The sequence below is a fragment of the Pristiophorus japonicus genome, chromosome 8, assembly GCF_044704955.1.
Source record: "Pristiophorus japonicus isolate sPriJap1 chromosome 8, sPriJap1.hap1, whole genome shotgun sequence".
Classification (NCBI taxonomy): Eukaryota; Metazoa; Chordata; class Chondrichthyes; family Pristiophoridae; genus Pristiophorus; species Pristiophorus japonicus.
Genome location: NC_091984.1, coordinates 202,430,067 through 202,442,180, shown reverse-complemented (window position 1 = coordinate 202,442,180; position 12,114 = coordinate 202,430,067). Strand labels below are relative to the sequence as shown.

At 41.9% G+C, this 12,114-nt stretch overlaps 1 protein-coding gene across 1 annotated transcript in view; it reads left to right on the top strand.

Annotated features, from left to right (window-relative positions):
• slc15a4 (solute carrier family 15 member 4) overlaps positions 1-12,114 on the top strand; it is a 117,440-nt gene that overhangs the window by 30,276 nt on the left and 75,050 nt on the right. Inside the window, exon 5 of the mRNA XM_070887775.1 lies at positions 9,949-10,117. Coding sequence (XP_070743876.1) covers positions 9,949-10,117 — 169 coding nt within the window. The remainder of the gene's footprint in view (positions 1-9,948; positions 10,118-12,114) is intronic.

Sequence of the window (12,114 nt, the reverse complement as noted above, 5' to 3'; positions counted from 1 at the left end):
TATGCAAAATGTGAAAAGACAGACCCGCACTCCGAATGCAAACCCCTACCGGAACTGTGTTCTCTCACCTGCAATGTCAAACCATCACTTCCCCCACCCCAAGATACCGACTGACCTGCTGTGCATCTTCAGCCCCAGTCGCTAATAATGTTTGAGAGATAGCCACGGTTGGAAGTCGCTAAAGATTATGTTCAGACCAGAGGGCTGCAGGGTGCCTGAAAAAGATAAGATATTGTTCCTGGAGCAATAGAAGTATCAGTGATTCAAACAACATAAATAAAACCAACTGCAAATGCTCAATCTGAAATAAAGTAGAAGATACTATAAATACACATGCGCATCTAAAAAGAGCAAAGGCAGGTTAATATTTTGGATCTGCACCTTTTCTTAGAACCATAAAATGAAAGTGAGAGCTAAACAAAGCAAAAAAGTGGATGATGAAAAGAGGAACTGTTTTATTCATAGACATTTACAACACAGAAGGAGGCCATTATTGCTTTTGTTAATGCTTCCACCTATAAATAAACTTTCTTCTCTCAGTTGGGTCATCTGATGAAGGGTTCATTACTGGATGTTTTTCTGGCAGATGGTGGTAATTTGAATATATTGCGGACACAATGGGCCAAAATGGCTGCCTTCCATCATGTAAATTTCTATGTTTCTATGATCAATATTTTGAAAGGGTCCAGAGTTCTTTCAGTTCACAAGCATATTATTGGATAATTTTAATACATGCTTTAACATGCACTGGATGGTGCAGTGCATTACAACACTACTCTTCTCTCTTTGATTAAGTGTCTTGCTTCCTGGTCCCTACTGAGCATTAGTCCTTCGCAGAAATTCCGTACATTTGTTGTGTTGGCGTTGCTCAGAATACATGGATGGCTGAGAGAGCTAGAATGTTGCACTCGTGCAATAGGAAGTACTGCTCTGAGCATGGACTCAATGGTACAGAGTAAAGGGAACAATAACTGACCTGGAAGTATTTTATGTTGAAACTATGCCCAATATTGGAAAAGCGATCTTTTCCATAGCATGGATGGATCATTTATTTTAATATCAGTCCCTTTCTCCTCCCCCAATAAAATCAATTACAATGATGCTGCTGCTTTACAAAGTGCTGTGTAACACTGTTTTATATAATTTACTAAAACAAACTGCAGTGCTTTCTTTCAGTTTCCTTCTTTTAGAGAGGAACTGAAAGAAGGCCAAGTGAGTGGGCAAAAATTTGTCAGATGGAGTATAATGTTTGGAAAGTGTGAGGTCATGCACTTTGGCAGAAAAAAAATCAAAGACCAAGTTATTATTTAAATGGAGAAAGATTGCAAAGTGCTGCAGAACAGCAGGACCTGGGGGTACTTGTGCATGAAACACAAAAGGTTAGTATGCAGGTACAGCAAGTGATCAGGAAGGCCAATGGAATCTTGGCCTTTATTGCAAAGGGGATGGAATACAAAAGTAGGGAAGTCTGGCTACAGTTGTACAAGGTATTGGTGAGGCCACACCTGGAATACTGCGTGCAGTTTTGGTTTCCATATTTACGAAAGGATATACTTGCTTTGGAGGCAGTTCAGAGAAGGTTCACAAGGTTGATTCCGGAGATGAGGGGGTTGACTTATGAGGAAAGGTTGAGTAGGTTGAGCCTCTACTCATTGGAATTCAGAAGGATGAGAGGTGATAACGTATAAGATTATGAGAGGGCTTGACAGGGTGGATGCAGAGAGGATGTTTCCACTGATAGGGGGGACTAGAACTAGGGGGTATAATCTTAGAATAAGGGGCGCCCATTTAAAACTTGAGATGAGGAGAAATTTCTTCTGAGGGTTGTGGATCTGTGGAATTTGCTGCCTCAGAGAGCTGTGGAAGCTGGGACATTGAATAAATTTAAGGCAGAAATAGACAGTTTCTTAAACAATAAGGGAATACGGGGTTATGGAGAGCGGGCAGGGAAGTGGACCTGAGTCCATGATTGGATCAGCTATGATCATATTAAATGGCCGATCAGGCTTGAGGGGCTGTATGGCCTTCTCCTGCTATTTCTTATGTTTTTATTAGGATGTGTGATAAACTAATAGGTTTTAAGTGACAGCTGCAGCTATTTAAGGTACAGTATTATGAAGAGGCTCCTGATCCACTTTTGCTTCATGTTTTCAATGCAATGTTGATAAATGGTATATTGCTTTAAATAAATACTACATTTTTATTTATTTTGTAATTCCAACTTATTTCTTTCAACTGTAGACAGCAGGCAATAGATTAAACCCTGGCCTATAAATACTGTTCTAGAAATCAATTACTGACCTCATTTTCAGTCAACAGAGAGTACATACAAAGTCTGGTTCCTTTTGGGATGGTTTTGATAACCCAAAAACTCCATGTAAGTAAATAGTTTTTAATAGTACTGCGAATATTCAAGCCAAGTTGAAAAGGGTGGGGGGGGAGATTCCAAAAGCGGAACACATCAAGGAAATTTATTTGCAGACGGTTGAAGTTATTTGTGCAGGAGCTCAAAGCAAATTGAAGTGGAAATTGGTTAAGTTGAAGTACTGAAACACATTTGTTTACATGTGACATCAGTTGTTTAAGAGTACAAAATAAATTAAGGTGGGACTGTTGTTAAAGTGCGCTGTAAAAGGATTGATTAATAAACAATTTTGCTGACCTGATGTCTTTTTGGTCCCTGAAGAAAAATGGGACTTGAAACATTTCAAGTTTAACTAAACTTAAAGGACTTGAATTGGAGAAACATTGTTGGAGATTTTGTAACCTAAATATAGGATTTTGGAGCATATTATTGATGAGTTTATTTTAGAAATAGAAAAACCCTTTGTAAATGAAATTATATGACAAATGTATTTAAAACTGATGTTCAAAGATAATTTATTGTGTATTTCAGAAATCTTGAAAATTGTCATAAATTAAGTGCTTGGTGTCTGGAGGTCCCATGAAAAATGAGGCCTTGGAAGGAGCACCTCTATCTTGCCGATTTGGCTATAATACTACAGAACTATATTTGCAGTTGATATGGTGAAACAACTTTTATTATTTTTCTGTTGCCATATGAATACTGTGTACTGTGAAAACACTACAGAATGTAACATAGTGGACACTAGTTCACCAGTAATATGTAAGTATTGGTAATGCTTGCATTGATCTGGTACTGTTGTAGCATAACTGATAGAACAGCTGCAGGTGTGGTTAGAAACCAGGGGCCCAAGTTTCCACACGCGCCTAGAACGGCGCAGTCCCGACCTGGACGCCCGTTTTTCGCGCCACAAAGTGCGCCTAAAAAAATCCTCGGTATTCTCCACCTATTTGCAGGTCCTCTGGCCCTCGGCACAGCCAGCACGAGCTGTGGGGGGGGCGGAGCCAGGTCCCTGCGCTGAGAACAGTGCCGGGACCTTTGCACATGTGCGCTACAGTGGGCACGCGAGTGCAGTAGCTCCATGCAGTATGTGTGGGAGGGGCCCGAAGCACGCAGCCCCTAGCCCTGGCTGAATGGCCTCACGGGCTGCGTGAATAAGGCTCCTCCCACGGCCAGCTCCTGCTCCCCCCCCACCCACCCCCCCGACCAGACCCGACACTCGCTCCCCGCACCCCCCCTGCCTCTGGACCAGACCCGACACCCGCTCCCTGCCTCCAGACCAGACCCGACACCCGCGCCCCCCCCCCCCCGCTTCCAGACCAGACCCGACACCCGCTCCCTGCCTCCAGACCAGACCCGACACCCGCGCCCCCCCCCCCCGCTTCCGGACCAGACCCGACACCCGCTCCCCCCCCACCCCGGCCCCCAGACCAGACCCGACACCCGCTCCCGGACTGGATCCGACCTGACCTCCCCTCCCCCCCCCCCTCCCTCCCTCTTTCTCGCTCCCTCTTTCTCTCTCTTTCCCCCCCCCCTTCCTCCCCCCTCTCCCTCCCTCTCTCTTTCCCCCCCCCCCCCATCTCTTTCCCTCTCTTCCCCCCCCCCCCCCCCCCGCTCTCTCTCCCTCTCTCTCTCTCTCTCTCTTCCCCCCCCCCCCCCCGACCCGAACCGAACCTCCCCGACCCGACCCGACCCAACCCAACGCCACCTACCTATAAATCTGGTGCTGGAGACGGGCCCTACCCGAAGTCTCGCGCCAGCCCATTCAGCCTTCGGTCCTGAAAGGCCTGCCTGAAGCACTTTCACACAGGTAGGAAGATGGTTTATTTAATCTTTTCTTTGCTTATAAATGTTTATTCAGGTTGGATTTATTTGTATAATATTTGTATAAGTATAAATAAGGATTTATTATAGAATTTAATGACTTCCCTTCCCTCCCCCCCCCACCTCGTTCTGGACGCCTAATTTGTAACCTGCGCCTGATTTTTTAATGTGTAGAACAGGTTTTTTCAGTTCTACAAAAATCTTCACTTGCTCCATTCTACTTTAGTTTGGAGTACGTTTTCACTGTGGAAACTTTCAAATCAGGCGTCAGTGGCCGGACACGCCCCCTTTTGAAGAAAAAATTCTGTTCCAAAGTAGAACTGTTCTACCTGACTAGAACTGCAGAAAAAAAAATGTGGAGAATTGCGATTTCTAAGATAGTCCGTTCTCCACCAGTTGCTCCTAAAAAATCAGGCGCAAATCATGTGGAAACTTGGGCCCCAGGTTTTTCGTATTTTTATAAACTCCTATTATTTATTACTTTTTTTGCTAACCTGGCGGTGCAATTTTCCTCCTGTATTTAAGGAAGCTTGTGTTACTAACTTTTGAGCAGAAGTCGGAATCCCACAGAATACTGACTAAAAATGAAATCTTTAGACATTGCTCCAAAACACTTAAATAGTGAAGCGTTTTTTTTAACTGAAGAATACAAGTAAAAGGCCAAAGCCACCCATGCAGTTGAAAGGATAGGATGGAAGACCAAATAAATTGGGAATTAGTGGTTAGGTGATATCAAGCTTGGGTTACAGATAGCACCCTGCCATTTTAGTCAGTGTTTTTGATGTTTTATGATGTAGGGATTTTTTATAATTCAAAAGCTCTCTATTTGTGGCAGTAATGCTAAACAAAACTTTTATCGCATAATTCTCCTGTGAAGTGTCTTGGGATGTTTCACTACGTTAAAGGTGCTATATAAATATATGTTGTTTAGTTGTAAAAAGGGAATGTAAAATATTGCATTTCAATATTTTGTATTGCAGTTGCTATTTTAAGTATTGCCTTAAGGCTGAAAGAATATTGCAACTGCTTGCTATGTTAACATGGCACAAAGCAGTAGCTTGCGACACACTATTCAGTCCAGGTAAAGGAAAGATGGCAGGAGATGGAAGTTTAGTTCTGCTACCCCAGATATTGTTTACCAGTGCTCCTTGACTTAGGTGAAACTGGACCAAGGGGTTTTCATCCATGCTAAGTAGCATAGTCACTTTTTTGCCAAATATACTGAAGACAACTAGCATGGCGTTTCAACAACCTATCTGCTTTTTAAAAAAAAAAGCAAGAGCTTGGCTGTGTTTGATTTATACACCATATAAACCTTCATATATTTGTTTGCAGCCTCAAGTGGGACAAAGCAAGTAATTAAACTGCAGTACACCGATCGAACTTGAATATTTTGTCTTGGGATTTGAATATGTTTGACTGTGAGACAAGAAACATCTATTGCTATATCTTTGACGGCATGTAATCCTTGTGCATAAATAGTATTGGAAGTGGTAAAAGAGCCCAAGAGTAAACTTACAGTAGATCTGACTATGTATAACTTGATAGATACTAAATTAAATCTGTAGAAGCATACAAAAGCCCCAGGATATGAGGGATGAATTTGTCAGGAAAGATAATGTAATAAATTAAACTTTTCAAAAAATGTCTTGTGATATTTAAGGAGTCGACAGCAGTTTCAATAGATGCGTTATTTTTTTCTTTTTTAAAAAAAGAGAAATTTAGGGACTGAAATTGTCATCTGCTGGGTTTGGGGCGGTCAAATTGACAGCGATGGTTTTTTTATGGCAGCACAAGAAGTGCTGGCACCGCTGCGAAACTGGTCTCTAAAAGAAAAACAACGCTGCTCACGGTAACCGTACATTGCCATGGCGTGCAACACTCAGCACATCAGCGCATTACTGACGTGCCGGGTTATGTCACTGCGTCGCAACATCCCTCCCCTTCTCTAAAAGGAGAGGGCCGCTGCGATTTGAGCAGCAACTTTAGTCCTGTCCACTGGGCCACCAGGGAGGGACTCAGCCGTGCCAATGGCCCGGCACCTAATAAGGGGTGCCGGCCAGCCTATTGGCGGCCTGGCCGAAACAATGGCCGTTGTTGACGTCGGCTGACGCAATAAAGATGGCGGCTGTCGTTTCACCAAGTCCCCTTTAAGGGCAGCTTGGGCGCCACAGCCACCATAGCTTCTCTCACCGAGAAGCTGTCGATGGCATTGCCCCGCACCAACCACGCTCCCTCGGGGGCGCAAAGGGATCATCGGGCATGTGCTGCATTGTTGCGCTAATCGTGGGGCGCGCTACGAGTCCAGGGGGCAATTTGGGGATGGGGGGGGGGAGCGCTCTGGCCGCCATGCCTGGGCGAAAACCCTTTAGTGCCCGTTGTTGCCAGCCGGCGGTGCTAAGTGGCCCGGCGCAAAGGGGGAATTTCGGCCCCTTGGTATTTATTTTTAAAAATCCATCCAAGTTCGTGCAATTGCAAATAAATTGAAGTTAGTCCCTGACCATATTCTTTGTCAAAGACAGACTGCCAGCTTTATCACATAGAACAATAGGTCTGCTTTGTATTGCTGTTCATTATGGCCTCATGATTTTTGCAATGTTATGCAATTGAATAGGGAGATAAGTTGCCTTGTGATTTACTGTAAGGCTTTCACTAATCATGCCAAATACTGTAAGTTGTCAAGCTTTTCATAGGAGGTAAACAGTGATTCACTTCTGGTATCTGTAACTGCTCCCAAGTCAACAAACTGTGTTCTGTCCAGGAACAATCTGATTATAGACATTGAACACATTCCATAAAGTATTTTTTTGTAGCTTATTTAATATTAAGCTCATACATATTCAATTTCCTCAGCCCTTTTGAAGGAAGGATCTGTCTGGCCTTAAATGCTTTGCATAATTAGCAACAACTGGAAAATGGGAGACTAATATATTGAATTAAAAGTTAATGCCAATATTTGGTTGTAGATTGTGAAATCAATGAGCCAACTGCTGGTGATTTGGATGTTTTTTCACTTAGTATTTGTCAACCATTTACCATCAAAACATTTCTGCAAGATGCTAATTGATAGCAGATAGAAAACAGCATGACGTCTTCATTTTGTGTTTTATAATTCTAATTTAACTCTTTAAAAACCCAGAAATGTTTATCCATGAAACATAACTGACTTGTATTTTATTTCTCAATGATGTATGCATTTTCTATTTGGAGGTCAGGACATAACTGTACTGAAATATTCACATTTCTTGACATTACTGGAGCACAAACACAAGACAAGACATTCATGATGTGGGAGAAAGAGCATTTTCATATATTAAAAGATCAGTTTTCTGCTGCAGTACATTTAAGAGCCAATTTAAAACCTAGTTGAGAAGGAATTTCTTCTCCCAGAGGGTTGTGAATCTGTGGAATTCTCTGCCCAAGGAAGCAGTTGAGGCTAGCTCATTGAATGTATTCAAATCACAGATAGATAGATTTTTAACCAATAAGGGAATTGAGGGTTATGGGGAGCGGGCGGGTAAGTGGAGCTGAGTCCACGGCCAGATCAGCCATGATCTTGTTGAATGGCGGAGCAGGCTCGAGGGGCTAGATGGCCTACTCCTGTTCCTAATTCTTATGTTCTTATGTTCTAAGAGATAATGGTAGAATTCAATAGAGGAGCATTACTGATTAAAATGGATCAACCCTTTCATTTGGAAAGACATGGATTAATCAAGCTCAGTCAGCATGGGAAGGTCGTGTCTGACTAACTTGATGAATTTTTCGAGGAGGTAACCAGGAGGGTCGATGAGGGCAATGCATATGATGTAGTGTATATGGATTTTAGCAAAACTAAGGTCAGCAGGCCCGGGCTATTAGAGGGGGCGGCGGGGGCTCGGCCTGCAAGACCATCAGCAGGCTGGTGCCATTAGAGGGAGCAGCGTGTGGCGACATACCACTGCAGGGAGCAGCACATGCTGCTGCAGGAGAGCAACGGCCTGATTGCAGTGCCGGCAGGTACAGCAGGAGTGGCGAGGTTGGGGTGAAGGAGTGGCAAGAGTTCGTAGAGGGATGTGATCGGGGCCCAGAAGAGGCGAGGGCCCAAGGGCAGCACGGGCCAGCCTACACTGCGATATGTGTGCGCACTGGATCCATGCAGCAGAGCTGGTCCCCAGTCGTCTTTGTTAATCCTTGCCACTGCACCAAGACCTAACTCTGTCAAGCCCGTGTGGTGGCTGGGGTGCAACAGCCACCTCATATTAAAAAAAAAAAAAATCCATGCATAGGCATCTTCCACCCTTCAAAATGTAGTTCGGAATCTGGAATATTAGGCCCTTCATTGAAACACCTGTGAACTCATCCCTTTTCGGCATGGAAGCAAGTCATCCTCGTTTCAAGGGACTGGCTGTGATGATATGATGACGTGGCAGATTAGTCACGAAAGTAAAAGCCCATGGGATCCAAGACAAAGTAGCAAGTTGGATCCAAAATTGGCTCAGAGGCAGGAAGCAAAGGGTAATAATGGTTGATGGGTGTTTTTGTGACTGGAAGCCTGTATCCTATGGGGTTCCGCAAGGCTCCGTGCTGGGTCCCTTTTTGTGGTATATATCAATGACTTGGACTTGAATGTTGAGGGTATGATTAAGAAGTTTGCAGATGACACTAAAATAGGCCGTGTGGTTGATAATGAAGAAGAAAGCTGCAGATTGCAGGAAGATATCAATGTACTGGTCAGATGGGCGTAACAATGGCAAATGGAGTTCAATCCAGAGAAGTGTGAGGTAATGCATTTGGGGAGGTCTAACAAGACTAGGGAATACACATTAAATGGTACGACACTGAAAAGTGTAGAGGAACAAAGGGACCTTAGAGTACAGATCCTTAAAGATAGCAGGCCAGGTAGATAAGGTGGTTAAGAAGGCATATGGAATACTTACCTTTATTAGGCAAGGCATGGAATACAAGAGCAAGGAGGTTATGCTTGAACTGTATAAAACACTGGTTAGGCCACAGCTGGCGTACTGTGTGCAGTTCTGGTCACCACATTACAGGAAAGATGTGATTGCACTGGACAGGGTGCAGAGGAGATTTACACGAATATTGCCTGGACGAGAGAATTTTGGAGATGCTGGGTCTGTTTTCCTTAGAACAGAGGAGGCTGAGGGGAGACCTGATTGAGGTGTATAGAATTATGAGGGGCCTAGATAGAGTGGATAGGAAAGACCTGTTTCCCTTGGCAGAGGGGGCAACAACCAGGGGACATAGATTTATAGTAATTGGGGGGAGGTTTAGAGGAGATATAAGGGGAAATTTCTTTACCCAGAGGGTAGTGGGGGTCTGGAACTCACTGCCTGAAAGGGTGGCAGAGGCACAAACCCTCACCACAGTAGAAAAAATAATTGGATGTGCACTTAAAGTGCCATAACCTACAGGTTTACAGACCAAGTGCTGGAAAGTGAGATTAGGCTAGATAGTTCTTGGTCGGCCGTCGCGGACACGATGGGCCGAAATGGCCTCCTTCCGTGCTGTAAATTTCTCTGATTCTGTGAAACCTGGCCATAACATAAGTAACACCTCCAGTACAAATATTCACAAATCTGTTTTTTTTTTTAATAGACACATTTAAAGCGGTTTTATCTTTAATATTACAGAGTGCAGTTTTCAATTGACAATTACAATGCACTGTTTATTATACTGTTATGTCTTCACTTTAAAAAAAAATCTAATTTCTGATTTCACTTTTTAAAATTGTGTCCTGTTCCAATTATACTTTCCTACAGCTTCCAGCAGCTTGGTTCACCATGTTTGATGCAGTTCTTATTCTGGTCCTGATCCCAGTGAAAGACAAAGTGGTAGATCCAGTGTTGAAGAGGAAAGGCCTGCTGCCTTCATCTTTGAAAAGAATCGCTGTTGGCATGTTTTTTGTCATGTGCTCTGCAGTGGCTGCTGGTAAGATTGTTTTGTATAAAGTTTCAAACATTTTTATCTTCATTTAATATTGTTGGAATTAATGGAAGACACTTTCAGAAAATGACTGGCTGCTAGCAGAGTTTTTGTAAATTGGAGGACTAAACATCAAGTGCATAATACTGTTGTAAGTCTCTATTATATAAATATAGTCTTCTTGTGATTATTACAGTGGTAGCTTTCATATAGTCAATAATTTTTCATGGAATATTAGATTTAAATCCGATATCCAAATAGTGTTCTTCATTGCCCCCTCCTCCTACACACCTCCCCCCAAAAAGTATAAATGTATTTATATGAATTATTTTTAAACATGCATCAATCAGAGGGTGTGAAGTCTGTTACAGGAGTGGCCATTGATTCTGAACCAGAGGGCATATCTAGTATTAAAAAAACTAAAAATGTCTTTAATTAAAAAATCAAGGTGAAGACAACACACCAAGGTTAATTATGTGACGATTATTCGGTTAAATGAAATGTAGTGATTTAGGTCATAAATTTGGATTTTAAAACTCTGAAGATGATAGAATGAGAGAAAGACAAAGAGCAAGAAATTGAGACTAGGGCCAGTGCAAATCTCGAGTTGGACTGCCCCTTTAAATTCCTTTTGGGGTCATTGGTAAATATCCAGTGAATTTTAGAAACCTCTGCTTTTTTTGTTGCTCATCTGTGTAGGTTATGCCCCCCTCTGTCTAGAAGAGGAACTGCAGCTTTGAGGAAAGTTTTAGTACTGAGATTACTTGGTATTGATGGATCACATTTGTTAGAATTATTAGCATTTGAATCGATGCCAAGATTTTGTTGCTGCATTTGCAAATGTCATTAGCCTGCTATGACCATTATAATTGATTAGCTCCTTACTACTGATACTGATAATTCTACCAGTTATCCTGACAATTGGACTTCATGAAGTGCAGCATCAGGATCTCTATTTAAAATAAGGGCTTGTGCATCAAGAATCTTCCCTATTTAAAGTGCATCAGGTGAACCATGCATGACTGAGATCTTGGCAGGTAACTTGTGGAATGAGGAAATTAAATTGGGTGTAATTTTTTTTTTATGTTCAGGGATGATTTTCCTCCTCCTGTTGTAGACCTTGTCAAAGGGATTCTAAACAGTAGAAAAAGATGGCGCCCCTCAATGGATTTGTAGGTCACAACTTTCAATAGTGCAACTAGACTGGGGTAAAGTGATGGGAATTCTAATCTATTAACACAAACTTTTAGTAGTTTTTTTTAGATTTATCTTGGCTAAATATTTTTTTTCTGTATTGAATAATACCCCAGAGACACAACAGTTTAATTATGAAATTGTAATTAAACTGTGAAATGCACTTTACATATCCCTATCCTAGCTAAAGAGAAAATAGCATGACAATATAATTTGGAAATTAAGCCAAGAATAGTACATGTAGCAGGAGAAAAGATTTTCGAGCATATTCTTCCAACCATCATGTTATTATCCTGTAACTAAGTCGAGTTGCAAAGTTGTGCTTCATAGAAGAAAGTTTAATTTATTTAAAGTAAATGTCACTGGTTAAAATATAAAACAAAAACAAGAAATTATGAAGAAAGGTTCGCATTCTAAGCAAAAACTTGTCTATTCTCTAGCAGACGTTTATTGGTGTGTGTTTCCAGAATTTGCTGTTTCAGATTTCTAGCATCCTTAGTATTTCCTTTTTACTGGTAGAATATAGTCATTCAAATAAGTCTTTCATTTTTAAGTTTTATTTTATTCATTCTGGAATCCAACTATGCTAAACAACAAATTTCATTGACAGTCATGGAATAAATTTCCTAAATTTATTTGAATTATTGCGCTAATGGATTATTCTCGAAGAAAAGCACTGAACTGATATTAAAAATCTTTTTGGAAATCTTTTTGGAGTTCAACTTTTGGTTTCATTGGGGCCAAGTTTCGGCCTGAGTTGCTCCTGTTTTTTTGGAGCAATTGGTTTAGAATGGAGTATCTTCGAACTT